Source organism: Scyliorhinus canicula, chromosome 9, assembly GCF_902713615.1.
Source record: "Scyliorhinus canicula chromosome 9, sScyCan1.1, whole genome shotgun sequence".
NCBI lineage: Eukaryota > Metazoa > Chordata > Chondrichthyes > Carcharhiniformes > Scyliorhinidae > Scyliorhinus > Scyliorhinus canicula.
In genome coordinates, this window is record NC_052154.1 from 34,196,407 (window position 1) to 34,224,341 (window position 27,935).

Consider the following 27,935-nt stretch of genomic DNA (forward strand, 5'->3'; position numbering starts at 1 on the left):
TCCGCTCCGCACACCGGGTGGGAGAATCACGGGACGGCCGCTCTGGCACCCCCCACGATTCTCCCCCCCCCCCAAAAATGGCGTGTCGCGTTTTGCACGGCGACCGGTGATTCTCCGGCCCGGATGGGCCAAGCGGCCTGCCGTTCCCGACCTGTTCATGCCGGCGGCAACCACACCTGGTCGCTGCCGGCGTGAACATAGTGCGAAAGGTAAGTTTGGTACCTGTGGGGGGTGGAGAGGGGATCGAGCACCATGGCCGTGCTTGGGAGGGGACTGGCCCGCGATCGGTGCACACCGATTGTCGGGCCGGCATCTCCAAGAGACGCACTCTTTCCTCTCTGCCGACCTGCAAGATGAAGCCGCGGTTTGGCGCCAGCCAACCTGCGCATGCGCGGCTGACATAATTTGGCGCCGCCGGCTGCGTCATTATCGGCGCGCCGCCTTGACGCCAGCGTCAAGGCCCGGCAGCCGAGTTTCACGAAACGCCACTCCTAGCCCCCCCTCATGGTCTCAGCGGTCGGGAACTCAGCGTGGCGACTGTCTCCAGCACCGCCACAGTCAGGCGGGAGCAGTGCTGCTGCCTGGGGATGGGGGGGGGGGGGGCTTCCGTAAGGCCTGGGGGGACTGGTGGGGGGGGGGGGGGGGGTGGCCAGGGGGTGTCCGGGGGACACTATGTGGCAGGTCGGTTCATTACTCCCAAGGAAGAGAATAACCTCCTGGCATCTAATGTTAAGAAGTCCACTGATGTTAGATGTGAGGGTATTCCAAAACTCAGAAGGGTAATTTGCAATGCTGGTTCTTAATTGTTTATTGTGCAATTTGGTATAATGTAAGGAGAGGTATGGAACCTAGTGAGGAAAGGCCAAGTCTTGTTTTGATCATTTAAATAAAAGAATGTTCATAAAACTGTAAAAAAACACAAGAAAGTCCACAATACAAAACAAAGGTTCACTAAATTACAATAATGGTGACGCACGCACACATTATTCTTGAATCAACTCCGTTCCACATCCATCTACATTCCTGAAGTGTAGTCACTCTGGTAATGTTAAAAAGAAAGGAGCAAATTTGTCCTGGCATGCTCCTGCTAACTACTGTATAACGGAAAAGCCAACTGGGCAGTTGAAAAGTGGTCATTCCTGGCTATCTTGGCCAGCTCAAAGCTGCTTGTGCCGATTAATGGGGTGGTTAATCATGGCTGGTTGAAAGCCAGTTGATCCAGATCACTGGGGTTGATCTCAGCCAATTGGAATCTGATTGATCCTAGTTAGCGGGCAGCTGTCCCCTTGATTGGTGGAAATTTGATTAGGGGGTGGTTAACGTCTGTCCAGTTGCTGGTTTACCTCCGGTTGGTGATAATAATCCCACGTTATCTCCTGGTTGAAGCAGGTGACCCTTAATATTAATGATGGTGCTGTACTTTGACCCGTGCTGACACTGTGTGTTTTGGCACATCAGTGATATGTGTTACTGTGAAATTCCAGTGACCACACTGGCTGAGTTTGGTTTCAAGTTTATTGCAGAAAGGTTGAATTAAGCTCACATAAATGCTGTGCATTTAACAAATTCCTAATCTCCCAGAAAGCCCATCCAAAAGGAAATAGGCCTCATTTGTGTACAGATATGCAGAATTGTGACTAAAGTGGCTGCAGCTGAATGGCATTGTGAGTCTTGACCTATCTGCGAGTTTCTGCAAAAACAAGAGAGACATAAATCACTTAACACCCACTCTGAAGCACAATTTACTGTGCACCCATATGTTGCTCACTTGGCCAGGCCAAGGAAACGTGAATTTGCAGCAAATGATTTAAAATTCTGTCCAGTCTCTTGATCTTTACCTGCCAACATGAGAATCTGCTTTGTAATGTTTGGCTGTCTCCCTACAGTACTCTTTTCCAGATGACTAATAATCGATGGACTCACTTTCTGCAAACAACCGCAGATTTCCCTGAGGTGTGTGTTGAGGGCTCAAATTTCTTAATGTCTCTATCAACATAGTCAATTTGACAAACATTATCCATTATCCTCCAGGAATCGAATGAATGCATACTTATTAACAGCCATATCTGCATAAAACAAAATAAAACAGGGACTAGCAAAAATGCAGTGAAAAGCAAAAATATTCTAAAATGCAATAAAATAATCTCTACAAACGTATCTGCAAGACCCCAGATCCTTCATGCCATCTTGAGCATGTATGCTGTTTAAAATACCCTAGCAGTCATTAGAACTCCAGCAATCAGTTCATTAGATGTTGTGGGACACTTGACTGACTTGTGAGTCTGAATAGTAGACAGTGAACTTTATACTCAGTCTCCTCTGACTGCCGCTGTGATAGAGGAATGTCTCAGAGCCATTAAGGCGCCAGATTTTCTTTCACAATCTCCAAGACAATTAGCTGAGAGGAAATACTAGAATGGTACACGTGGCTGCTCTTCTACAGCATGCCATACTGCTAGAGGTGTATCTCAGTCACTGGCCTCTGCTTGATCACCTCTCTTTCCTATTATTGCAAAGGTCAATCACACCTGATGAGGCAGACAAACAGGTGTCAATGTGTTCATTTGTCAGCAGGGCTAACATAGTATACAGTTCAGGAACCAATAGCATTTAACGTCCACTCAGTGTGATACCTTCCACAAAGTGTACGAATGTCGGTACCCCCTGTGGATCTATTTGTGTTTCCCCTTTGAAGGGGAAATTATTTTTTTTCCAATTAAGGGACAATTTAGCATGGCCAATCCATCTGCCCTGCACATCTTTGGGTTGTGGGGGTGAAGCCCACGCGGACATGGGGAGAATGTGCAAACTCCACACGGACAGTGACCCAGGACCGGAAGTTGAACCCGGGTCCTCAGCGTCGTAGTCCCAATGCTAACCAATGTGCCACATGCCGCCCGCCCTTTGAAGGATGTTATTGGCAACTGAAAGAACACTTAAAGGCGTCAGGGTGATGATCATCCTCAAATAGTACAGATGTTTCTCCTCCTGCAGAATCTGCCAGTGCTGATGTCTAAATTTGCATGCACACCATTAGATGGCTGGCTGCCTTTTCTCCAACCAAGGGAGTGGCATGCGGTGCAAAACACCATAAAGATGGTTTTGAGGAAAATGATTCATGCCTCAGTTAAACTGCAAAATATTCCATTTGCAAGAATAGGTTTGCGCATAAAAGGAAGGCAAAGAACATCATCAGCATGTCGGGGCCCAAGAATGCAACCACTGAACCACAACTAATACTGGCGATGGAGCAAATACAGATAATGAGCCACTGCTCTTGAGGCAGTGCCTGCGCCTTTGTCTGAACAAACGTACCTCTCAAGATAGTGTGCATTTAATGTTTAAATTTGCCTCAAAACGAGGGGGGGGGGGGGGGGGAGAACAGGGGGTGTGGGGGGGGGGGGGTGGATGAGTAATTTCATGCTGCTCTCCATGCCAGTTCACTGGCAGCACCATGCAAGCGGTGCGGTGGGGGTGGGGTGGGGGAGGGATGGCCAATTGTGGTAGCCAATTTAGAAGAGTTAACGGTGAATTATGGCCAATGACCTAGCCGATTGGACTTTCAGCTCCCGTAATGTTGGGAACAGTCTCACTACCCTGAGTAGGTTTGCCAGCAACGGAGAGGTGAGTGAGTGTTCCAGAAAGACTCTGAAGATCCCTTTGGTTTACCTGGTCAGATGGTGCACCCCCTCTACAATAGTGGCCCAGCAGCTGGAACTACTTTTTATTTTAGATTTTTTTTTTAAGTTGTTGAGGAGCTGCCTGAAGGCCACCTCTCTCTCTGTTTCTCTTACCGCCAAAGCAGGATTGAACTTTTTTAAGTGCAGGAGATCCTCCTTCTGGTCCTCCAGCTTTGAAATCCCTCTTATCTTTCTTAATTGGATGATAAGCACAAACTCAATCATTTATTGGCCAATTCAGGGAAAATCATTGCTGGGTGACTGCCTCTGACACTGTGCGGGGTCGGGACCCCAATTTGACCTTTATGTCAAGATGTTGACACCAAAAACAATGTCAGGCCCTGTAGGTCACAATGGGAGCACAATTGGAGGCAAGGGCAGACAACGCGGTGACCGGTTCAAGGCCAGTATTGACATAGACATTTGAGACAAGGCTGTCTGCCTTTTGTCCCACCAAGGCGATGGTTTTGAGGAAATTAATTCATGCCTCAGTTAAACTGCAAAATATTCCATTTCCCTTAGAGCAAACAATAAATAGCTCGCTATTTCTCCGAAACATTTCAGATCCTCTTGTGCAGAGACCAGTCTATTGTAATGGGTGAGAGACGCACTAACTAACCACGTGTATTCTGTGACCTGTGCAAAGTCACTTCCTTCCACTTTCTACAATGAAGAAGTAGGGATTTCTAAATAAGAAACCAAAGTCATGCAAAAAACAAATTTCATTTATGCATGAATGAAAGCTCCATGAGTTGTTATATATCATAGGCTATCTATTGGCTTGTTATTTTTAAGTAATCAATGTGTTGTTCCTCGTGTCTTAATAAAGCTCGTAGTCTCAAATGTGGAGAAGATGCTTTATTGTGAATTTGTTCTCTGTCTTCAGAGCTTAACTTACGGCTACCTCAAATGCTACCTGCTTGTGTCTGTGTCCTGCTACGTGTTCTGCCTTCCGTGAAGTGTGTCCTTACTTCCTGTCCCGGTGTATTTATAGCTCTCCCGTGCTCCCTCTAGTGCTTGCTCAGTTGTATTGCATCTACTCAGATCTATCATCACCACGTCCCCCTTTTTTCTTTACATATTTTCTGTACATCGTTAAAGAAAATTGTACAAAACAGTTACTTATGATATGTGTATCTATACAAGTGATGGTGCTATTGCATATTTTACAAAGCCAATTTATATTTATGAGTCCACTCTTAATAAAAACATTTGTGAGTCCAAACTTGATGAATTTGTTCACTGTTTTTTCTTTTGTTGTTGTTGACGTGGTGAATGTTGTCGGTGTTCTTGTTATTTTAAGTAACCAATGCGTCATCCCGAGGTGTTTGCATGGTTAAACCACTGATGTTGACTGACATGGATTTTTTTCTGTGCTTGTGGTATCGATTTATTATGTCATCTGCCTTGAAAGCTGGTGTGCTTGCTTGTTCTGGGGCAGATGTGAGTTTGTGCGATTCGTTGCCATCCCATGGCATGTTTGTAGTCTTGTCATTGCTTTGCAGTGTGCTGTGGCATTGCCCTTCATGTGCAGCGTTGTACCATTTTGTACAAGTCGTTGTTTCATTGCTGTTGTTTCTGTCGTTCCTGTCTTTGTTGTTTTCGTTGTCGTTCGTGTTGCTGTTTTTGTCGTTTCTGTCTTTGTTGTTGTCGCTACCTTTGTTATGCTTCTTGTTGGTTTTGTTGTTCTTCTTGTAGTTTTTGTTGTTGCTTTTGTTCTTGCTGTTGTTGTTCTTGTTTCTGCTGTGCTTCTTTTGGCTTTTGTTTTTCTTGTTATGCTCAATGAGTGTCCCGTGTGGATAATTTGAGTCATTGAACGTTTCGTCTCGAGAATGGTGAGAATGATCTGATGTTGCATTGATGCTGGTGACATCAGTCATTTGCGGTGGATTTGATTCATCGTCTTTGCTTTCTTGGTGCTCCTCTTCTGGAGTTAAATTCTTCACGATTTCATTTGACGCGGTCTCTCTGGACTCTTGGTGCTCCTCTTCCGGAGTCAAAATCTTCATGATTTCGATTGACGTGGTCTCTCTGGACTCTTGGCGCTCCTCTTCTGGAGTCAAAATCTTCATGGTTTCTGTTGATGTGGTCTCACTGGACTCTTGGTGCTCCTCTTCTGGAGTCAAAATCTGGATGGTTTCTATTGGCGTGGTCTCTCTGGACTCTTGGGTGGCCCTACTCTGTGCTTCTGTACAGACAAGCTGAGAACTGTCAGTCTCGCTGTGATCCTGTACCTCCTGTATGTCGAGTGTGATCACCTTGTCACTGTTTCTGCATGCAGTGGATATATGTACATTGTCTTCTTCTTGTTTATGTGAGCTTGGTAGACTTTCATAGTCTGCTTGCGGTTGCTCAGATACGGCGGGTTGACCTTCATGGTCTTGTTCATGCATGGTGTTCGCCAGGGAGTGTTTGCTTGCTTCCCTTTTGGAGTCTTTCATCACTCTCACTGTGGAGCCTGTCATCGCTCTCTCTGTGGAGTCTTTCTGTGCTCTCTGTGTGGCGTCATCTTCGTCTTGGGTATTGCTGTCACCCAATGTATCGACAATCTGCCATGGCACCATGGTGTTGGATTCATCTACCATGAGTAGATTCATGTTGAGCTTTGCGACTGTGTCGCTGATGCTGTGATCAGCATATCCGAATAACTCAGCCATGTCTGAGTAGTATTCTTCGAAAAACAAATCATCTTTTTTTGTTCCGGATTTCTTTTTGTTCTCTTCACTTTGGGTGGTGCAGACTGTTTTTTCCAGGGTGTTGTGTGAGTTGTTTTCAACTGCTGGTTTAAGTTCAGGTATTTTTTTGTCTTCTGAGGCAAGAACGTTTGGTTTTACCGCTTTAAGTATCTTGTTTTCAATTATCGGGCATTTCCCTTTTAAGTAGGCGTGGTTCGGATGCTCAGACATCATGATGCTCGTGACGTCATTCGGAGGATTGAATTGCGCATGCGCAAATCGGCCTTCCTTCACTGTGCGGATTTGTGTCCACTGCGCATGCGCGGCGTGCGCATGCGCATAATGATCAGCAACACAAACTTTTTTAAACTGTGCATACGCGGCTGGCGCATGCGCAGAACGATAAACGGGTGATTGTAACTGCGCATGCGCGGCTTCCGTTTCCATCGCATGCGCAGACGCAGATTTTAGTTCTTTGTGCCCCAGAGACTGTAAAATGTGGTCCAACACCGTTTTATCACGGATTTCAGCGTTTTTTCTTTCTGAAAGTTTTAAGTTATCTTTTCCTTTCGATCAGGACTGGATTGCAGCGTTTTGGATATGTGAAAAATTCAAGTTATTTCTTTTCTGTACTTTTCACTCGCGATTTCTTGACTGAACCCTTTCTTTTTGTAGAGTTTTGCATCACTCAGTCTCTGTGCAGTTTGGCCTCTGAGCATACCGTGCTGTTCAAATTCCTTACAGTACTCTTCAAATTTGTTTAGTATTGTTTGTAAGTTGTTGCTGTCTTCATCTTTTGAGTATTTAAATCCATTATATACTTTCCTAGCTTCATGTCCTGCGATGAGCAGTGCTATTTTAATTTCGTCTGAGGCTGCTGCTAAATCATTTGCTATGATATAAAAATCGAACATTTGTTTAAATAGTTTCCAGACATTTCTTACATTGCCGGTCGTGTCCAGCTGAGGTGGGGTTCCAAGCCACATCCTCGAATAAGCGATGTCTTCCCAAGTCCAATGTCCAGTAGGAGATTTTCATGCCATTTTGGTCTTTCTGTGCCTGCAGCTGAGTTGCCCTGTAGTAACCGCCTGAACCCCACCCCTGGTACCATGTGTTGTTCCTCGTGTCTTAATAAAGCTCGTAGTCTCAAATGTGGAGAAGATGCTTTATTGTGAATTTGTTCTCTGTCTTCAGAGCTTAACTTATGGCTACCTCAAATGCTGCCTGCTTATGTCTGTGTCCTGCTACGAGTTCTGCCTTCCGTGAAGTGTGTCCTCACTTCCTGTCCCGGTGTATTTATAGCTCTCCCGTGCTCCCTCTAGTGCTTGCTCAGTTGTATTGCATCTACTCAGATCTACAATCACCACAATCAATAAGCCTCAATATTAATGCAAAGTTAGCTTGCAAGCAGGGCCAAGGATCTCTACAGTGAAATTCAGCAGTAACATTAGCAGGTCAAATTCCCCAATTTTGGCTTGATGTAAGAGTTAAGGCTCGATTTTCATGGAGTTGAGGAGATCTCTCGGAGGGATGGAAGTGACGGCAGGGACTTAGATTCCTGGATTCCCGACTCCATCCCCAGGATTTCCAATTTTCAGCAGTGCCATTTAATGGTGAGGCTAGTTCCTATCAGAAGCCCACAACTTGCACTCCTGACCTGGCTGGCTCCAATACAGGAACAGATGTGTCCTAGCCATAGAATCATAAGCTCATAGATTGTTACAGCACAGAAGGATGCCCGAAAGAGCTACCTAGCTTGTCACATCCCCAGCCCTATCTCTGTAACCCTCCAAATCCATCACTTTCAAATATATATTCAGCTCTCCTTTGAAACCTCCTCTGGAATCTGCCTCCACCACTCTCCCAAGCAGCGCATTCCAAATCCCAACAACATTCTGAGTAGTCCTCCACAATTTTCATGGAGTTGGGCCAACTTTTCAAAGAACCATCCATGCCGCAGAGATGTTGTCAACTATAGTCTGGATTAGGAGTACCTTTAGAAAGGTAAATTCAAAAGCTAAGTACCTATGCCAAGCTATGCCCCCCCACCCAGACCATCATTTTTTAAATAATTTTTATTGAAAGAGTTTTTCCATACAGACATTTACCCCTACTAATTTTTAAATTATTTACAACACAATCCCTCTAGGCAAATATCCCTCCCTCGCCCGCCCTCTCGCGCGCACCAGTCCTCCCCCCCCCCAAGCAACAACTTAACAAACAAGGCAGCCTACAGTTTCAGACATGAGCAGCGAGCAGACTTGCCCGCGTTACAGTCGTGCATGTCCCCCCACGGCCATTGCTGCCCCCCCTTCCCCTCCCCTCCCCTCCCTCCCCTCCCCTCCCCCCCCCCCTCCCCTCCCCCCCCTCCCCTCCCCTCCCCCCCCCTCCCCTCCCCCCCCCTCCCCTCCCCTCCCCCCCCCTCCCCCCCCCTCCCCTCCCCTCCCCCCCCCTCCCCCCCCCCCCCGGGTTGCTGCTGCCACGACCCCGTACGCCTATCTCTGATCTAAAAAGTCAAGGAAAGGTTGCCACCGCCTGGAGAATCCCTGTACCGACCCTCTCAGGGCAAATTTGATCCTTTCTAGCTGAATATAGCTAGCCATATCGTTAATCCAAGTTTCAACGCTTGGAGGCCTCGCGTCCTTCCATTGAATTAATATCCTTCGTCGAGCCACTAGGGACGCAAAGGCCAGTATTCCGGCCTCCCTGGCCTCCTGCACCCCCGGTTCTACCCCGACCCCAAAGATCGCAAGCCCCCATCCTGGTTTGACCCTGGACCCCACCACCTTCGACACCGTCCTTGCCACCCCCTTCCAGAACCCTTCCAGCACCGGACATGCCCAGAACATATGCACATGGTTCGCTGGGCCTCCCGGACATCTGACACACCTGTCCTCACCCCCAAAGAACCGGCTCATCCTTGTCCCCATCATGTGAGCTCTATGCAGCACCTTAAATTGAATGAGGCTCAGCCTCGCACACGAGGAGGAAGAATTGACCTTCTCCAGTGCATCCGCCCACGTCCCGTCTTCTATCTGCTCTCCCAGCTCCACTTCCCACTTGGCTTTCAGCTCCTCCCCTGATGCTTCTTCCGCCTCCTGCATTATCTTGTAGATGTCTGATATCTTCCCCCCTCCGACCCAGACCCCCGAGAGCACCCTATCACTCGCCCCCTTACTGGGGAGCAGGGGGAACCCCTCCACCTGCCGCCTAGCAAATGCCTTCACTTGTAAATATCTGAACATGTTTCCCGGGGGGAGCTCAAACTTCTCCAGCCCTCCCAGGCTTGCAAACCTCCCCTCTATAAACAGGTCCTTCAGCTGCCGTATGCCCACCCTGTACCAGCTCTGAAATCCCCCGTCGATGTTCCCCGGGATGAATCTGTGGTTCCCTCTTATTGGCGCCGCCAACAGACCTCCCATTTCCCCCCTGTGTCGCCTCCACTGCCCCCATATCTTGAGGGTGGCCGCCACCACCGGGCTCGTGGTGTATCTCGTGGGGGGGAGCGGCCATGGTGCCGTTACTAGGGCTCCCAGGCTTGTGTTGCCACAGGACGCCCTCTCCATTCGTTTCCAAGCTGCCCCCTCCCCTTCCATCATCCACTTGCGCACCATTGACACATTTGCCGCCCAGTAATACCCCGAGAGATTGGGTAGTGCCCCCAGACCATCATTTATTATGCATTCTTGGATGAGAGCCCAGAAATCAGTGTATTAAAAAAACTGTGCCTGAGAGAAAGTACTGCTTGATTGACAGATATGGTTCTCCCATCCGCTCAGTAAATTTCTCAATGTTTTTTACATATAATATTCAGGATTTGAGTCCTTGCAGTTTCTGATACTTTAAAGGGTTGGGATGAGTGACACTTTTGTTGGTCTGTAGTGAAAGCAATTTTTATGAATGAATGGCTTTTTGTTACACATCCTATTGCAACTATAGGGCTTATTAGTTTTATACAGAATGTTCAGGGTAAGTGGAGGGCATGAGGTGGCATGAGGAATATTTGTGGTGATGATGATGTGTGAGGCTAGAAGGCCTTACCGTTTTATTTATAACTGGCGCAATATGCCAAAGCACTAAGATGGGCCCTTTAAACAGCTGCCTTGGCATTGGGTCTGTCACTGCCTTCATTTTAGGGTGGGGGGAATGGATGTTGCCAGCCACCCCCCCTTCCCCCCCCCCCCCCCCCCCCCCCGGGGCCAGGGAAGCAAGGCAGCATAGTGGTTAGCACTGTTGCCTCACAGTGCCAGGGTCCCAGATTCGATTCCCGGCTTGGGTCACTGCCCGTGTGGAGTCTGCACGTTCTCCCTGTGTCTGTGTGGGATTCCTCCGGGCGCTCCTGTTTCCTCCCAGAAGTCCCGAAAGACGTGCTGTTAGGTGAATTTGACATTCTGAACTCTCAGCACCTGAACAGGCGCCGGAATGTGGCGACTAGGGTCTTCTCACAGTAACTTCATTGCAGTGTTAAAGTAAACCTACTTGTGACAATAAAGATTATTATTATTAAGCTGGGAAAATACCTACTTCTAAGATGAAAATCCAGTCCTATATTCCAGGTTTCATGTCCACAAGCTGTGTAACAGGTGTGAGGCACACCCATAAGGTACAATCTGAAACCCAGTGTTTATAGGGCCAGTGCAAAAATGGAAATTGGAGAACACAAGGGACGTTTAGGATGAATTGACAATGATCGAGGGCAGCTTCCCGATTCAATGATGCTTCCCTTGAAGTACTTCTGGCTAGAGTCAGAAAAACAAGTGATAAACTTTCCCACCATTTGAAGATAAGGCCCACTGTTTGTTGTCACCAAGAAGGTATTGTTGGAGGTGGGTAAGGAACTGAACAGCAGGAGTCTGTAAGAAGTGGTTTATGACTTCAGCAGGTCAGGAGAAGTGAATCCATTTGCTGATTCACTTACATCTTGTGGTTTTAACATTTCACCCCAACACAACACCCTGGGCAAACATTTCACCCCATCACAACACCCCGGGCAAACATTTCACCCCATCACAGCACCCTGGGCAAACATTTCACCCCATCGCAGCACCCTGGGCAAACATTTCACCCCAACACGACATCCTGGGCAAACATTTCACCCCATCACAGCACCCTGGGCAAACATTTCACCCCAACACAACACCCTGGGCAAACATTCCACCCCATCACAGCACCCTGGGCAAACATTCCACCCCATCACAGCACCCTGGGCAAACATTTCACCCCAACACAACACCCTGGGCAAACATTCCACCCCATCACAGCACCCTGGGCAAACATTTCACCCCAACACAGCACCCTGGGCAAACATTTCACCCCATCACAGCACCCTGGGCAAACATTTCACCCCAACACAACACCCTGGGCAAACATTTCACCCCAACACAACACCCCGGGCAAACATTTCACCCCATCACAACACCCTGGGCAAACATTTCACCCCAACACAACACCCTGGGCAAACATTTCACCCCATCACAACACCCTGGGCAAACATTTCACCCCAACACAGCACCCTGGGCAAACATTTCACCCCAACACAACACCCTGGGCAAACATTTCACCCCAACACAACACCCCGGGCAAACATTTCACCCCATCACAACACCCTGGGCAAACATTTCACCCCAACACGACATCCTGGGCAAACATTTCACCCCAACACAACACCATGGGCAAACATTTCACCCCAACACGACATCCTGGGCAAACATTCCACCCCAACACAGCACCATGGGCAAACATTTCACCCCATCACAACACCCCGGGCAAACATTTCACCCCAACACAGCACCCTGGGCAAACATTTCACCCCAACACGACATCCTGGGCGAGCGCGGCCAATTCCAGCCCACTTGCCCCAGAGTCGCAACGCAAGTAAAATTACATTTTATTTAAAAAGCCAGAGGTCCTTGGCTGAGCCCAATAAACTACAGTCACGAGGTTTGTAACTTTAACACAAATAATATCATAGAATTATCATAGAATTTACAGTGCAGAAGGAGGCCATTCAGCCCATCGAGTCTGCACCGGCTCTTGGAAAGAGCACCCTACCCAAGGTCAACAACTCCACATTATCCCCATAACTCAGTAACCCCACCCAACACTAAGGGCAATTTTGGACACGAAGGGCAATTTATCATGGCCACTCCACCTAACCTGCACATCTTTGGACTGTGGGAGGAAACCGGAGCACCCGGAGGAAACCCACGCAGACACGGGGAGGATGCTCCAGGCCTCGATGCTCCAGAGGACAGTTGCCAAAGGGGACTCGGGTCACAGAGCAGGATATGCAGCAGGCCGCCTCCACATCTGATGCACTGCCCAGGAGCCCACCTGCACGGCGTATTGGGACATGTAAGTTGAGAAAGGTAGACACCAGTTAAGTTGGCACAGGTGCAGCACACAAGATAGCGTTAGGGGCTAGAGCACATAGATTGTACATAGCACGGTCACCAATAAATATCTATTCACTAACGTTCCGAATGGCCTCTTCTATCCGATGGGTGATGGGGGGGGGGGAGCACATGTGGAGGCTGGTGATGTGGGGTGTGGGAGTTGGAGGATGGCACGGGTCAGGGGGAGGTGGTGGCATAGTGGTATTGTCACTGGACTACTTAACCAGAGGCCCAGGGTAATGCTCTGGGGATCCGGGTTCAAGTCCCACCACTGCAGATGGTGAAATTTTAATTCAATAAAAATCTGGAATTAAAAGTCTAAGGATGACCATAAAACCATTGTCAATTATCGTAAAAACCCATCTGGTTCACTAATGCCCTTCAGGGAAGAAAATGTGACTCCAGACCCACAGCAGTCTGGTTGACTCTTAACTGCCCCTAAATGATGTTGCGTTCTGTGATCTTGTCTTTGCAATGATTCTCCAGAACTGCTGGTGACTTAACTTGAATGATATTTTATTGATGTACATGTGGGAAAATAAAATCAGAATTCTATATAGAACTAGTTACTGACTGAGTCTCCTAGACTCTCCTAGAATTGCCCTTATGTGCGACTGCCCTTGTGTCGCCTTACAACCTCCTGCTGATAGCCGGATGTCTTCCGCCACCTGCTGGTTGGAGGTCACACTGCTGCATGCATGTAATATTATTCACTGGCATATCACCACAAAGGATTAAGGATGGGGAATAAATGTTGGTACAGTCTGAAACGCCCAGACCCCATCAACAAATTTTTTTTAAAGGGCTCCCAGGACAGTCGGGGGTTACACCCCACCCCCACCCCCCCTCCCCCCTCCCTGGGGGCGCCCTCAGAGGCAGCAGGGGACTGGCCAGAGATGTGGAAGTGCCATGTGGTAGGGCCAACCAGTGAGTGACCCACTCCCAGGACTACACCACCCCCCGCCCTGGACCGCATCCTCACCCTCGCCTACCCTGAAGGTATCCTGTGCCTGTCCAGGCCCCATGCCCTCTCTCTACTGGCCCTCCTCTGCATCCTCCTCGTCTGATCCTCCTCCTCCAGCATCTCACCCCTCTGCAGCACGATGTTGTGCGCAAGAGGCCACCAGGATTTGGGAGACCCTCCTATATTAGAAGGCCCAACCAGAGTGGTCGAGGCACCTGAACAGCAACATCAGGATGCCGATGCACCGATCGATGACGCCCCTGGTAGCTAACGGTTCTCTGCGTCCGTCTGGGCCTTTGGGCAGGCGTCATTAGCCACATTAGCGGATAAACCCTGTTGCCCAAGAGCCAACCCCTCACCCGAGGGAGCGTCTCAAAGGTGTCGGTCACAGACGGGTGTCGGGTGCCAGGATGAATGGATACTGTGCGCAGATGTGCACAATGTGCAGCCAGTGGTAGCACACCAACTGCACATTTATGGAGTGGGAGCCCTTCTGGTTGGTGAATGGCACCCTCTCATGCCCCGGTGCTCATAGAATCATAGAATTTACGGTGTAGAAGGAGGCCATTCGGCCCATTGAGTCTGCACCGGTCCTTGGAAAGAGCACGCTACTTAAGCCCACACCTCCACCCTATCCCAGTAACCCAGTAACCCTACCTAACCTTTTTGGACACTAAGGGACAATTTATCATGGCCCATCCACCCAACCTGCATATCTTTGGGCTGTGGGAGGAAACCGGAGCACCCGGAGGAAACCCACGCAGACACAGGGAGAACGTGCAGACTCCACACAGACAGTGGCCCAAGCCGGGAATTGAACCTGGGACCCTGGAGCTTTGAAGCAACGGTGCTAACCACTGTGCAACTGTGCCGCCCATGTGGGGGACATGCGTTCCATCAATCACCCCCTGGACCTGGGGCATGCCTGTGATGACGGAGAAGCCCGCTGTTGGGTAACCTGGTGGGCTCAGTTCAGATATAAATTGATACAGTGAGCCATCCAGACATGTAAGGCATCCGTGACAGCAAGGATGCACCTGTATACGGACGCCTGCAATATCTAAGACAGGTCTCCTCTCGGTGCCTGGAAAGACCCCATGGCGTAAAAGGTCCAGGTTGACCATCACCTTTATAGCCACCGTAAGTGGGTGTCCTACACCAGACCCCCATGGATCCAGGTGCACAATCATCTGGCAGAGGTGTCGCACAGTCTCCCTGCTCAGCCATCGTAATCGGCGACGCACTTGGTCCGGCAGCTCCTCAAAGGACAGGCGCTGCCGGTATATACAGGAGGCCTGATGTGGCGAATCCTTCCCACCTCCTGCTCGGCCTGTTGGACAGTCAGCTCTTCAGCCTCACCAGCTGGCCCCTGCTCCTCTGGGACAGGCTCTAACCCCATTACCAATTCCTGCTGGCGGGAGTGCTGGTGGCTGGTGTTGCACATGCAGTGACACGCTCTGCGGCCCCTGTCCTGGGCCCTCCTGTGGGGTCTTCTACTGTGGCTGTCCTCCTTGGATGGGCCATATGATTCCCGCCCAGCAGGGTATCACCATTGTTGTGGGGTGAAAGTGGTGGGGCCACCATGCACCACCGACCCACGCCGTGGTTGGTGGCATGCATGCAGGACCCACGAATGGGGCTGGGCGAGGGGGATGGGCACATATTGCTGTTGGCGAACTGCACATTTACGGGACACAATGGGCAGTCAGCGGAGTGCGCAGCCGAACGGCGGCCTTGCAGGCCGTGGCAATGGTGGTCCATGGCTGGACATCCCCCGGTTCTAGGGGATAGCCCAAACTCACAGCCCATCTCCTGGTGGCCCCCCAGCAGATGCACTCCCCCCCGGGGTCCCGGAATCTTTTCTTACCTCTCTCCCTCCCTCAGCAGCCTCGGTGCCCAGTCCTCGTTTTTAAATACCACAAATGAACCAAGCCAGCATCATTTCCGCCCGTTGGGACATCAGGAGTGGCCGGAGATTATTGGGTCGGACTCATTAATGATCTGTTAATGAATGCTACTGTGCAGTTAGCATGCCCACACTGATGCGGGACGTGAAACACGTTCACTCCGCCATTGAGGCACCAGAGCATGACGCTCCGTTGAGCGCCGGCACCAACTTCGATTTTCGTCTGACGTCGAATCGGGATTCGCCATTCCGGTGTTGCTGGATGGAGAATCCCACCCCTGATCCCCTCAGACCTTGGAGATCCGGAGCATATGAAGCCCCAAAGCTATAGCTGATGCTGATGTCAGTGGGAGATAGCCAGTGTATCGGGAGAATACTATCATCCTGTCAATCTGTAGCATTATCATGAACATCAACCTTCCACCAAAGTTTCTCTAAGAAACCAATATCAGTGAGAAAAGCTCTAAAGGGGCAGCACGGTGGCCTAGTGGTTAGCACAACCGCCTCACGGCGCTGAGGTCCCAGGTTCGATCCCGGCTCTGGGTCACTGTCCGTGTGGAGTTTGCACATTCTCCCCGTGTCTGCGTGGGTTTCGCCCCCACAACCCAAAAATGTGCAGAGTAGGTGGATTGGCCACACTAAATTGCCCCTTAATAGAAATAATTGGGTAATCTAAATTAAAAAAAAAAGAAAAGCTGTAAAGAAAATGGTTGAAAAACATCGGCAAAGAACGGGGCAGCACGGTATGGTGGTTAGCATAAATGCTTCACAGCTCCAGGGTCCCAGGTCCCGCGGCGGGGCGGGGGGGGGGGGGGGGGGGGGGGGGGGGGGGGCGGCGGCGGCGGGGGGGGGACGGGGGGGGGGGGGACGGGGGGCGGCGGGTGGGGGGCGGCAGCGGGGGGTGGGGGCGGCGGCGGGGGGGGGGGCAGCGGCGGGGGGGGCGGCGGCAGGGGGGGTACGGGGGACTTGGTTTAGGTGAATCTACAATGCAGTAATGATGTTAAAGTGTGTAAATTCTCGTGCACAGCACCACCATGTGATTTTCACCCTTTTACAAATAAGTCCTATGTGGTTTGTTCAGGTGGTTTCTCAAAATGAAAAGAGATTTAGGCCCTTTAGATTCAGTGCAACAAAAGGCCCCGAGGGGCTTTGTGCTCCCAAACACAGATTTCCTCAATCCGTTTGATTCTAAACTTCACGGAATAGGAACCTGACCTGGATCATTCCTGGTTTTCTTACTTCCAAATGACACCAATCACCCTGATTAGATATTAACAACATTTCTGGTGACTGCGCCAAAAGATTGATGAATTTAAAAGCTGCGCGGTTAAAGGTTCAGTTGATCTCTGATATAAAATGAGCGGCAGAAAGCTGAAAGTTCAGTGAAGTGATGCCCAAGCCACAGATAACAATGATAAAGAAGATGCGGGTTTTTCTTTTCCTTTTGTGTGTTTATACGTCCTGTTCTGCAGATCAATATAGACAGCGGGCTGAGAAACTAATGAAAGAAACGCCTCTCATAGACGGGTGAGTGAAATCTCTTCTTATGTAATTATGCCAAATGTAAACTTCCTCGAAAATCATCAAGATGGACTTGCAGTGAAGTCTCACACAAAGACCCTGAGATTCATCTAATTTCAGGAAAATTACCCAAGTTTGTCCTTTTTTCTTGATGCACGTTCTTGAACATTGATAAAGGAAAGTTCAAATACAGGTAGAATTTACTCACCTATCATCACCAGTCAGTAAAGTCCCAAACAAGCGACAGCGACGACTGTAAGAAAATTCCAATTTGTTATGCCTATTGTATTACATCTCCTGCTCCCCGAAGGGTCTAACACACCCACACTTGGGCTGAGGTTCTTATGGTATGTCCCAAAGGCCGCTGGCTTAAGAGGGTGGCAGAGAGATTGTACTCAGGTGAGGCCACAAGGATTCTGGAGTTGCAGATCCCTTAGCCACCTGTCAGGTTATAACACCTGTCCCCCACACCCACCCCCAAGTCCGATATGTCTTCCATCTCGACGACAGGAGGGGGGGAGATCCTTTGCCTGCTTTGCTCCAGGCTGTCTCTCTAAATCCTGCTATCCCCAGAGGGGTATAGAATCATTGAATCTCTACAGTGCAGAAGGAGGCCATTTGGCTCATTGAGTTTGCACAATCCCTTGGAAAGATACCCAACCTAGGTCCATGCCCGACCGTAACCCAGTAGCCCCGCCTACCCTTTTGGACACTAAGGGCAATTTGTGCACGGCCAATACACCTAACCTGCACATCTTTAGACATCTTCGTATGGAAGCCCCATTTTCAGACCGAATGCCTGGAAGGTTCGACCGTGCTCGGCCCGGCGGTTGCTACTGGACCCGTTTCGTCTTGTGTAGGCAAAGTCTCCATTGCTGGCTATGTTTGCTGCAAATTATCAGGCCATCCCTGAATCATTTGCTGAGAGAGCATCTGTAACTGTTCTGGTCTCATCTTTAATTGGCCAAATTACTAGATGGGCTGAATGGCCTCCTTCTGCACTGTCAATTCTATGATCTATGATCTAAATTATCAACAGGCTCACCTGGTTCCTGCCTCATTGCTCTGAAATGTATATCCATGGTTTGACTTTGACTGTGAGATAAATTTCTGAAAGATTTTGTCTGGGTTTTTATCACACATTTCGCAACTACTGAAAAGATCGAAACCTTTCTCTTGGTTGCCCAAATGGATGTAGCTAACTCTTTCCTATTCACTAAAACCTTTCAGAAAATTACTAAATGTCAGTATGAACTTCTGTTTATTTTTTTTAATGCTTCCACAACATCAACAGTTTCCCAATCTGGCCTGGCCCGGAGCTGTGTGTTCATTGCTAGGGTGACAGCCATCTCTCATTTTTTGCACAATTCACTTTTTTTCTGTCTCTGCTACTAATTCAGGATGATCTTTTTCAATCTAATTCAGCATTTACTGCATTTATAATTTATGACTTTTACTCATAAACACCTGATGCCATATGTTAAGTCTTGTTGCTCCCAGAAGTTCAAAATAGTTACATGTTTTGGCACAGATAGTGGAGCTTACATCAAGTATATTTGTGGCAGAATGACACATTGTGGGTTCAAAGCAGAATGTAGCCCAGTGGTGAGTCATGTGGCATCCATACTTTTTTTTTTAATGTTTTTTATTGAGTTTTCATATTTTATATTGAACAAATAACAAATTATTAGAGAGAAAAAAAAACACGCAAAAATTAACATGTATATTTACAGGTAGGCATCTTCCAAATAACAACTGTGGCCGCCCCCTTTAGCCGGCTTACATATTTTACATTCCCCAATATGGCCGAGGCATATAGAACATAGAACATAGAACAGTACAGCACAGAACAGGCCCTTCGGCCCTCAATGTTGTGCCGAGCCATGATCACCCTACTCAAACCCACATATCCACGTAACCCAACAACCCCCCCCCCTCCTTTAACCTTACATTTATTAGGACACTACGGGCAATTTAGCATGGCCAATCCACCTAACCCGCACATCTTTGGACTGTGGGAGGAAACCGGAGCACCCGGAGGAAACCCACGCATACAGGGGGAGGACGTGCAGACTCCACACAGACAGTGACCCAGCCGGGAATCGAACCTGGGACCCTGGAGCTGTGAAGCATTTATGCTAACCACCATGCTACCCTGCTGCCCCTGTTTATAGGCATTTATTTACAGTTTGGTTTTGGGCCTTAGCTAGCCATCAAACCCCCATAACGAACCCGTGCCCCCCCCCCCCCCCCCCCCGGTACCTTCCCCCGATTCCCGTCCATTTTCCCCTGATTCTTGGCCACCCAACTATTCTTCCTCTTGTACATTGGCCACAAACAGGTCCCGGAACAATTGCATGAATGGCTCCCACGTTCTGTGGAAGCCGTCGTCCGACCCTTGGGTGGTGAATTTCATTTTCTCCATTTGGAGAGATTCCGAGAGGTCGGACAGCCAGCCTGCAGCTCTGGGCGGTGCTGCTGACCGCCTGCCAAACAGGATTCTACGGCGGGCGATCAGGGAGGCAAAGGCAAGGGCGTCCGCCCTCCTCCCCAGGAATAGATCTGGCTGGTCTGAAACCCCGAAGACCGCCACTATCGGGCATGGCTCCACCCTCACCCCCACCACTTTGGACATAGCCTCGAAGAAGGCTGTCCAGTACTCCACCAGTCTGGGGCAAGACCAGAACATGTGGGCGTGGTTGGCCTGGCCTCTTTGGCACCGTTCACATCTGTCCTCCACCTCCGGGACGAACCTACTCATACGGTTTCTTGTTAAGTGGGCTCTATGTACCACTTTTAGTTGCGTCAGGCTGAGCCTTGCGCACGTGGAGGTGGAGTTGACGCTATGCAGTGCTTCACTCCAGAGTCCCCACCCTATCTCAATCCCCAAGTCGTCCTCCCATTTCATTCTTGTTGCGTCCAGTACGGTGTCGTCCCTTTCTACCAGTCGGTCATACATGTCGCTACAGTTCCCTTTCTCTAGGATACTTGCGTCCAGTAGGTCTTCCAGTAGTGTCTGTCGTGGCGGTTGTGGGTACGCCCTTGTCTCCTTTCGTAGGAAGTTTTTGAGCTGCAGGTACCGTAGCTCGTTCCCCCCAGCTAGCTGAAATTTCTCTGTCAGTTCGTCCAGTGTTGCGATCCTGTCGTCCGTGTATAGGTCCCTGACTGTCAGTGTCCCCCCGTCCTGCCTCCACCTTTTGAAGGTGGCGTCAGTCAGTGCTGGTGTGAACCTATGGTTGTTGCAGATGGGAGCCTTGTCCGACATTTTGGTCAGGCCAAATTGCTGCCGCAGTTGGTTCCAGGATTGGAGGGTGGCTGTCACCACTGGGCTGCTGGAGTGTTTTTTGGGTGGGGATGGGAGTGCTGCCGTGGCGAGGGTCTGGAGGGAGGTCCCCATGCAGGAGGCCTCCTCCACACGCACCCACTTGGCTTCTGGCTCCTGGATCCATCCCCTTACTCGCTCGGCTGTTGCCGCCCAGTGGTAGAATTGTAGATTCGGGAGGGCTAGCCCCCCCCTGGATTTTGTTTTTTTGCAGGACCTTCTTTGGGATCCTAGCATTCCCCCCCCCCCATACGAACGCCATGATAAGTTTGTCCAGCACTTTGAAAAAGGCCTTGGGGATGTAGATCGGAATGGATCTAAACAGGAAGAGGAACCTGGGCAGTACGTTTATTTTGATCGTCTGGACTCTCCCCGCGAGGGAGAGTGGGAGTGTGTTCCATCTTTGCAGGTCCTTTTTTACTTCCTCCGTCAGGCTGGTGAGGTTCCATTTGTGGATCCCTTTCCAGTCATGGGCTATTTGGATCCCCAGGCAGCGGATTTTGTGTCGGGCTTGTTTGAACGGCAGCCCCTTTAGTGCTGCCCCCCCCCCCCCCTCCCCCCTTGCGGGTGTACTGGGAAGATATCGCTTTTGCTCATGTTGAGTTTGTAGCCCGAGAAGGCTCCAAACTCTTTCAGGAGCGCGACGATTCCGTCCATGCTGCTTTGTGGGTCCGAGATGTAGAGGAGCAGATCATCTGCATAGAGTGAGACTCTGTGCTCTCTGCCTCCCCTTCAGATCCCCCTCCAATTTTTTGCTGCCCTGAGCGCGGTTGCTAGCGGTTCAATTGCTAGTGCGAACAGCAGCGGGGACAGTGGGCATCTTTGTCTGGTGCCCCTGTGCAGCTGGAAGTATTGGGAGTTGGTATTGTTGGTCCGTATACTCGCCATGAGAGCGTCGTATAGGAGCTTTACCCAAGCGGTGAACCCTGTTCCAAGCCCAAACCGCTCCAGTACCTCTATGAGGTATTTCCATTCGACTCTGTCGAAGGCCTTTTCTGCGTCCAGGGAGATGATCACCTCTTGTGTTCTCTCCCCGGAGGGGGTCATTATCACGTTCAGCAGGCGCCTGATGTTCGAGGTAAGCTGTCTACCTTTGACAAAGCCCGTCTGGTCCTCTGTGACCACCTCAGGTACACAGTCTTCTAGCCTTTTGGCTAGGATTTTGGCCAGTATTTTGGCGTCTGCGTTCAGCAGAGATATGGGTCTGTATGACCCACATTCCGTTGGGTCTTTGTCTTTCTTAGGTATCAGCGAGATTGAGGCCTGTGCTAACGAGGGTGGCAGTGTGCCCCTGGCTAGCGAGTCTGTGAACATCTCCCGCAGGTGCGGGGCCAGCGCTGTCGCAAATATTTTGTAGAAGTCCGCCGGGAATCCGTCCGGTCCCGGCGCCTTCCCCGTCTGCATGGAGCTAATGCTCTCCATGATCTCTCCCAGTGCTAGTGGTGCTTCCAGGTCCTGTTTTCTGCCCTCCCCCACGACTGGAATGTCCAGTCCATCAAGGAACCGGTTCAACCCAGCCTTCCCCGTTGGGGGCTCTGAGGTGTACAGCTCTTAGTAGAAGCCTTGAAGGTTTTGTTAATCCTCTCTGGTTCTGTTTCCAACGTGCCTCTGGTACCCCTGATTTGCGCAATTTCTCTAGTGGCTGCCTGCTTTCTCTGCTGGTGTGCCAACAGGCAGCTGGCTTTGTCTCCGTGTTCGTACAGGTTCCCGCGCGCCTGGCGGAGTTGGTGCACTGCTTTCCTGGTGGAGAGCAGGTCAAAGTTCCTTTGTAGTTCTTTTCTCTCCGCCAGGAGCTCTACGGTCGGGGCCTCGGAGTATTACGGTCTACCTCCAGTATGGAGTCGACCAGCTTCTGCCTAGCCACCCTTTCCTCCCTATCTCTTTGCGCTTTGAAGGCAATGATTTCCCCTCTTAGTACGGCCTTAAGCGCTTCCCAGAACGTGGAGGATGAGACCTCCCCGTTTTAGTTGTTCTCCGTGTACTTCGCTATGGCCCGCGCTATCCTTTCGCTGAAGGCCTTGTCAGCTAGTAAGGCACTGTCCAACCTCCATGTGGGGCGCTGGGCCCTTCCCGTCTCTAGCCGCACGTCCATGTAGTGTGGAGCGTGGCCTGACATCACAATTGCGGAGTATTCCACTTTGTCTATCCCTGGAAGCACCGTTTTCCCCACCACAAAGAAGTCAATTCTGGTGTACACGCTGTGTACTGGGGAGAAGAAGGAGAATTATTTCTCCCCCGGGTGGGCGAACCTCCAGGGGTCCACTGCTCCCATCTGCTCCATAAAGTGACTGAGTTCCCTTGCCATGCTTGAGGTTTTCCCTGTTTTGGGGTTTGATCTGTCCTAGCAGCCATACTTAAGCATGCTTCCAGGTCCAAAGATGTCAGGGACCGCCACCGTACGGCAGCATCTACAGCTGCCTGGGAATCATGTACTCAGCTGCACGTTAATGGAGTGGCAACCCCTGCAGTCGACCAATATATCGGATTGAATCCGGATAGTTTTGTGGATTAACATATGCATGCGGCTCCGTCTGTACCTGTGGGAAGATAGACAGATGTAAATCCGAGAGCACCCTCAGTCTAATTGGTGTCACAGGCAAAATTCATATAATTGTCGGTCAGTCACCTATCTTGTGAGCTGCCAACTGGGACTTCCTGATCTACCTCCAGAAGAGCTGTGGAAGGATCTGGAGGCAAATAAATTGAGGTGGTTGTAATGTTCTGTGATTGGGCTGATGTGGAATCTCGATATTGCCATGCTAACAAAGAACATTAGACTTTGTTTTATAAACAAAGTTATTTATTATTAACACTACACTAATGAATAATTGAAATGTCTAAGATGAATACAGTTGGAAACAAATGTCTAACACTAACTTACACTATGATACTACAAAGCTACTCTAATATGTGAATGCTATCAACTCCTTACAAACACTTTCTGATGGAACACATGGTGCATCTGGGTACCGGGACTGCATACTCGCCCCACCTGCTGGTCGGAAGCTAGAACTACAACAGTAAAACATATAACTTAAAATATACATGCAGATGAAGGTGAACTACTCATATTATATACAGATGATAGTCTTTCTATCATCACAGTAGTGTTGACTTTAACCGTTACTGGTAAAGCATGACAACCATGTGCACCAGTAAGTCTCCCAGGCTATAGGTGTCTGAACCCACCCGTCAAGGCAATCTGAGTCTACTGGAACACTGCTGTTCCAGCATATCAAGGGAACTCTGTCTCTCCACCTGCATACCCTGTAATGTGAGAGGTGCCTCCGGCGAGCTGTACCCTTTCAGCTGCACCCCTTTCTGCCCCATCCCCTCTCAGGTGTTCAGCTTCATGCTTTTAACAGCAGCCTGTTGCCACTGGTTGTGTCGTGCAGCTCCAGATCTGTTCAAATTTCTCCGTTTCTGAGGTCCAAGCTCAGGTAGCCAAGGTGACACTTATCCTGATATGATTCAGTAAACCTCACGGAAGTAGAAAGTGACTCTCAAGTAAAAACAGCTTTATATATTGAGTATTGATTGCAATATTTGAATGAGTTGTAATCAACTTCCTCTATTGTCATTGTGTTCTCATGTTGTTTTCAATGGCAGGTTCTAGAAAACTAGCAAATGTGACACAAAGGTTAAAGGGCTATTAACATATTGCTCCGATTGAGCAGTTAGCACGAGGAACTCAGATTTCCCAAGGGGACTGAGTTTAACCAGCTTAATGCTCCGGGTTTAATGCAGATGTATCCTATTTCTGAAATAAGCTTGTATTTTTTATGCCTTTAATGCCCTCACCTGCACGTAAACCTATGTGTTCCCCCACGTTAAACTTTCCTTCTTTGCTCCAACTCGTCCCTGAATTTCAAAGGAAAAGAAAAGTCACTGACACTTTTCAGAGCTATGGGTCTTACTCAGTGCATTATTCTTTGAATTCTTCACAAGTGTCACCACCTCAAGGACGTTAAAATACTTTTTTGAAATTAACTGGAAATTAAATAGTTTTGCACACTTCCTAATTTAGGAAATGGTAAGGAAGTCTGTACAAATCCATGCTAGTTTGCCCATTCTCTCCGTGTCTGCGTGGGTCTCACCCCCACAACTCAAAAGATGTGCAAGGTACGTAGATTGGCCATGCTAAATTACCCCTTAATTGGAAGAAAAAGAATTGGTACTCTAAATTTATTTAAAAAACACAAATCCAGGCTTGGGCTGACAAGTGGCAAGTTACATTCATGCCACACAAGTGCCAGGCGATGACCATCTCCTACAGAGAGGATCTAACCATCGCCCCTGAAAAAAAAAATGAAAATCGCTTATTGTCACGAGTAGGCTTCAATGAAGTTACTGTGAAAAGCCCCTTGACATTTAATGGCATTACCATCGCTGAATCCCCCATAATCAACATCCTGGGGGTTACCATTGATCAGAAACTGAATTGGGCTAGCCATATTGATACTGTGGCTACTATGGCAGGTCAAATGCTAGGAATCCTATGGTGAGCAACTTATCTCCTGACCCCCCAAAGCCTGTCTACAAGGCATAAGTCAGGAGTGTAATGGAATACTCTCCACTTGCCTGGATGAGTGCACCTCCAACAACACTCAAGAAACTTGACACCATCCAGGACAAAGCAGCCCACTTGATTGCTCCCCCTTCCACATATATTTAAACCCTTCACCACCTATGAACAGTGGCAGCCGTGTGTACCACCCACAAGATGCACTGCAGCAACTCACCAAGGTGCCTTAGACAGCATCTTCCAAACCCACGACCACTACCATCTAGAAGGGCAAGGGCAGCAGATACGTGGGAACCCCTCCAACCGGAGTTTCCTCTTCAAGTCACTCACCACCCTGACTTGGAAATATATCATCATTCATAGAACATAGAACATAGAACAGTACAGCACAGAACAGGCCCTTCGGCCCTCGATGTTGTGCCGAGCAATGATCACCCTACTTAAACCCATGTATCCACCCTATACCCATAACCCAACAACACCCCCTTAACCTTACTTTTAGGACACTACGGGCAATTTAGCATGGCCAATCCACCTAACCCGCACATCTTTGGACTGTGGGAGGAAACCGGAGCACCCGGAGGAAACCCACGCACACACGGGGAGGATGTGCAGACTCCGCACAGACAGTGACCCAGCCGGGAACCGAACCTGGGACCCTGGAGCTGTGAAGCATTTATGCTAACCACCATGCTACCGTGCTGCCCCTGGGGCAACGTCCTGTAACTTCCTCCCTAACAGCACAGTGGGTGTACTTGCACTTCAAAAACTGCAGCGATTCAAGAAGGCAACTCACCACCACCTTCTGAAGGGTTGGAAAATAAATGCTGGCCAAACCAGCAACACACACATCCTATAATTGAATTTTTAAATAACTAATGTGTCACAACCGATTTTAACATTTGAGAGAATATTTTCTAATTTCAGGCACAATGATCTTGCGTGGCAGCTTCTCCTACGTTACAACAACCAACTGAGCAAGGTGGACCTGAACAAACTGAATGGAACCCACACCAACATACCCAAGCTGAGAGCTGGTCTTATAGGAGGACAGGTATTCAGTTTGTTTATTAATTAATTTCACATTAATATTCAACATTCAAGATTAGATTAGCTAGGTCGATGAAGGATAAAGAAATGAAGATATGAGGGAACAAAGTGGGTAAATATGATTGAACTATTTGCTCACACGAAGAGTAATCATCAGCATGGACTAGTTAGAATGAATGGTCTGTTTCCAAGATGTAGCTCCTATGGATCAATAACATGAATTTTGAAGAAGCGTTGACTTCATGTGCCAGGCAGTCAGAATGGTGAAGGTCCGATACATTTTCCTCAGACTGACATTCCATATAACCATCATGATGCATTTTATAAACAAATAAGAACAACAACATGGATTCACAAAGCTTCTTCAATGTAGAAAACATCTCTCAATGCTTCACAGAGATGCAAGGAAAAGATAACTCATTAAATTTGGCCAATAAGGCTAAGAAAATACAAATACAGAAATCATGGCTAGTATTCATGATGTGCTGAGATAGGAGGACAATAACTTTCCTTAGGAATCACCAAAACATCGGCAATGGGAGTTTTACTAGAAATTGTAACAATGGATTTTGAATTTGCTTGCAATGATTTCCACACAAAGATATATAAAAGTCATTGGGAAGATATTACAAGATGCTGGGAGAGTGAGAAGGCAGGTGAGTGAATAATTGGAATTTTGTTTGAATTCATTTAATTGAATCGCTGTGTTTTTTGATTTAAGAAAAGGAAACTCTAACAGTGGGGCAGGTGTTAGAAAAGGAAGTGGGCAGCAGGGTAGCATTGTGGATAGCACAATTGCTTCACAGCTCCAGGGTCCCAGGTTCGATTCCCGGCTTTGGTCACTGTCTGTGCGGAGTCTGCACATTCTCCCCGTGTGTGCGTGGATTTCCTCCGGGTGCTCCGGTTTCCTCCCACAGTCCAAAGATGTGCAGGTTAGCTGGATTGGCCATGTTAAATTGTCCATAATGTCCAAAATTGCCCTTAGTGTTGGGTGGGGTTACTGGGTTATGGGGATAGGGTGGAGGTGTGGGTAGGGTGCTCTTTCCAAGAGCTGGTGCAGACTCGATGGGCCAAATGGCCTCCTTCTGCACTGTAAATTCTATGAAAAAGTCACAGAAGCAGTCAAGTACTGTAAAATGGTGCCAGAAAAGATTTAATGGCTGTAAGATTGACTAAAAGTAAAGGTACAAGTCCACATGTATCTCCTGTAAGAATGATAGTGGTATGACTCGTTTCCATACCTACCATAAACCTCACAAGAGTAAATTATAGGTGAATGTCACATGTTAATAATCACGAGAAAACTCATGAACCTTTCACACACCTCTTTCCCATCACAAGCACATATTCTCTCAGAGCTGAACAAAGGGTTGTAATGTAAGTATTATATGAGAAGTTATTAAAACTAACCTGCATCTAAAAACATTATCACCTTGATATGAGTACAGTCACCTGGGTGAAAGTAATTGCTAACCATATTTTTCTCTCTTGTGTCTTTCTGGATACATTGGGAGGGGTGGCCCACAATCATCACGAACGGCCAGTCATATGGGAAGGATCCAGAATAGGAACATAAAGTGTGCTTGAGGAGAAAATAGTACAAGCCCTCAGAAAGCACACAGCAGAGAAAGTGAGAAATAGAAAAGTAAGCCATGAGCTGCCAAGAACGTGTTGACAAGCACAGGGTCAAAGTACAGTACCCACTGGGGATTGTTGCTATTTCCAGATGTTCGAATGTACAGCTGGTGATTTCTAGTCTGCAACATCTACAAATTGACAATTGATAGTTCAGCCTTTTAAGCTAATTTCATTACCCATGAACAAACTGTGAATCTAAAGGGTTTCAATCTTGGGCCTATTCTTTGAAAGAAAAATGACATGAGACTAGCAGGCAGAC

At 48.6% G+C, this 27,935-nt stretch overlaps 2 protein-coding genes across 2 annotated transcripts in view; one reads left to right on the plus strand and one right to left on the minus strand.

Annotated features, from left to right (window-relative positions):
- Positions 1 to 27,935, minus strand: part of sult5a1 (sulfotransferase family 5A, member 1) — a 173,452-nt gene that overhangs the window by 107,419 nt on the left and 38,098 nt on the right. The gene's annotated exons all lie outside the window — the stretch shown is intronic.
- The window catches only part of dpep1 (dipeptidase 1), a 47,357-nt gene continuing 36,429 nt past the window's right edge, over positions 17,008 to 27,935 (plus strand). The window contains exons 1-2 of the mRNA XM_038806489.1: positions 17,008 to 17,147; positions 25,916 to 26,042. Coding sequence (XP_038662417.1) covers positions 17,011 to 17,147; positions 25,916 to 26,042 — 264 coding nt within the window. The 5' untranslated portion in view covers positions 17,008 to 17,010. The remainder of the gene's footprint in view (positions 17,148 to 25,915; positions 26,043 to 27,935) is intronic.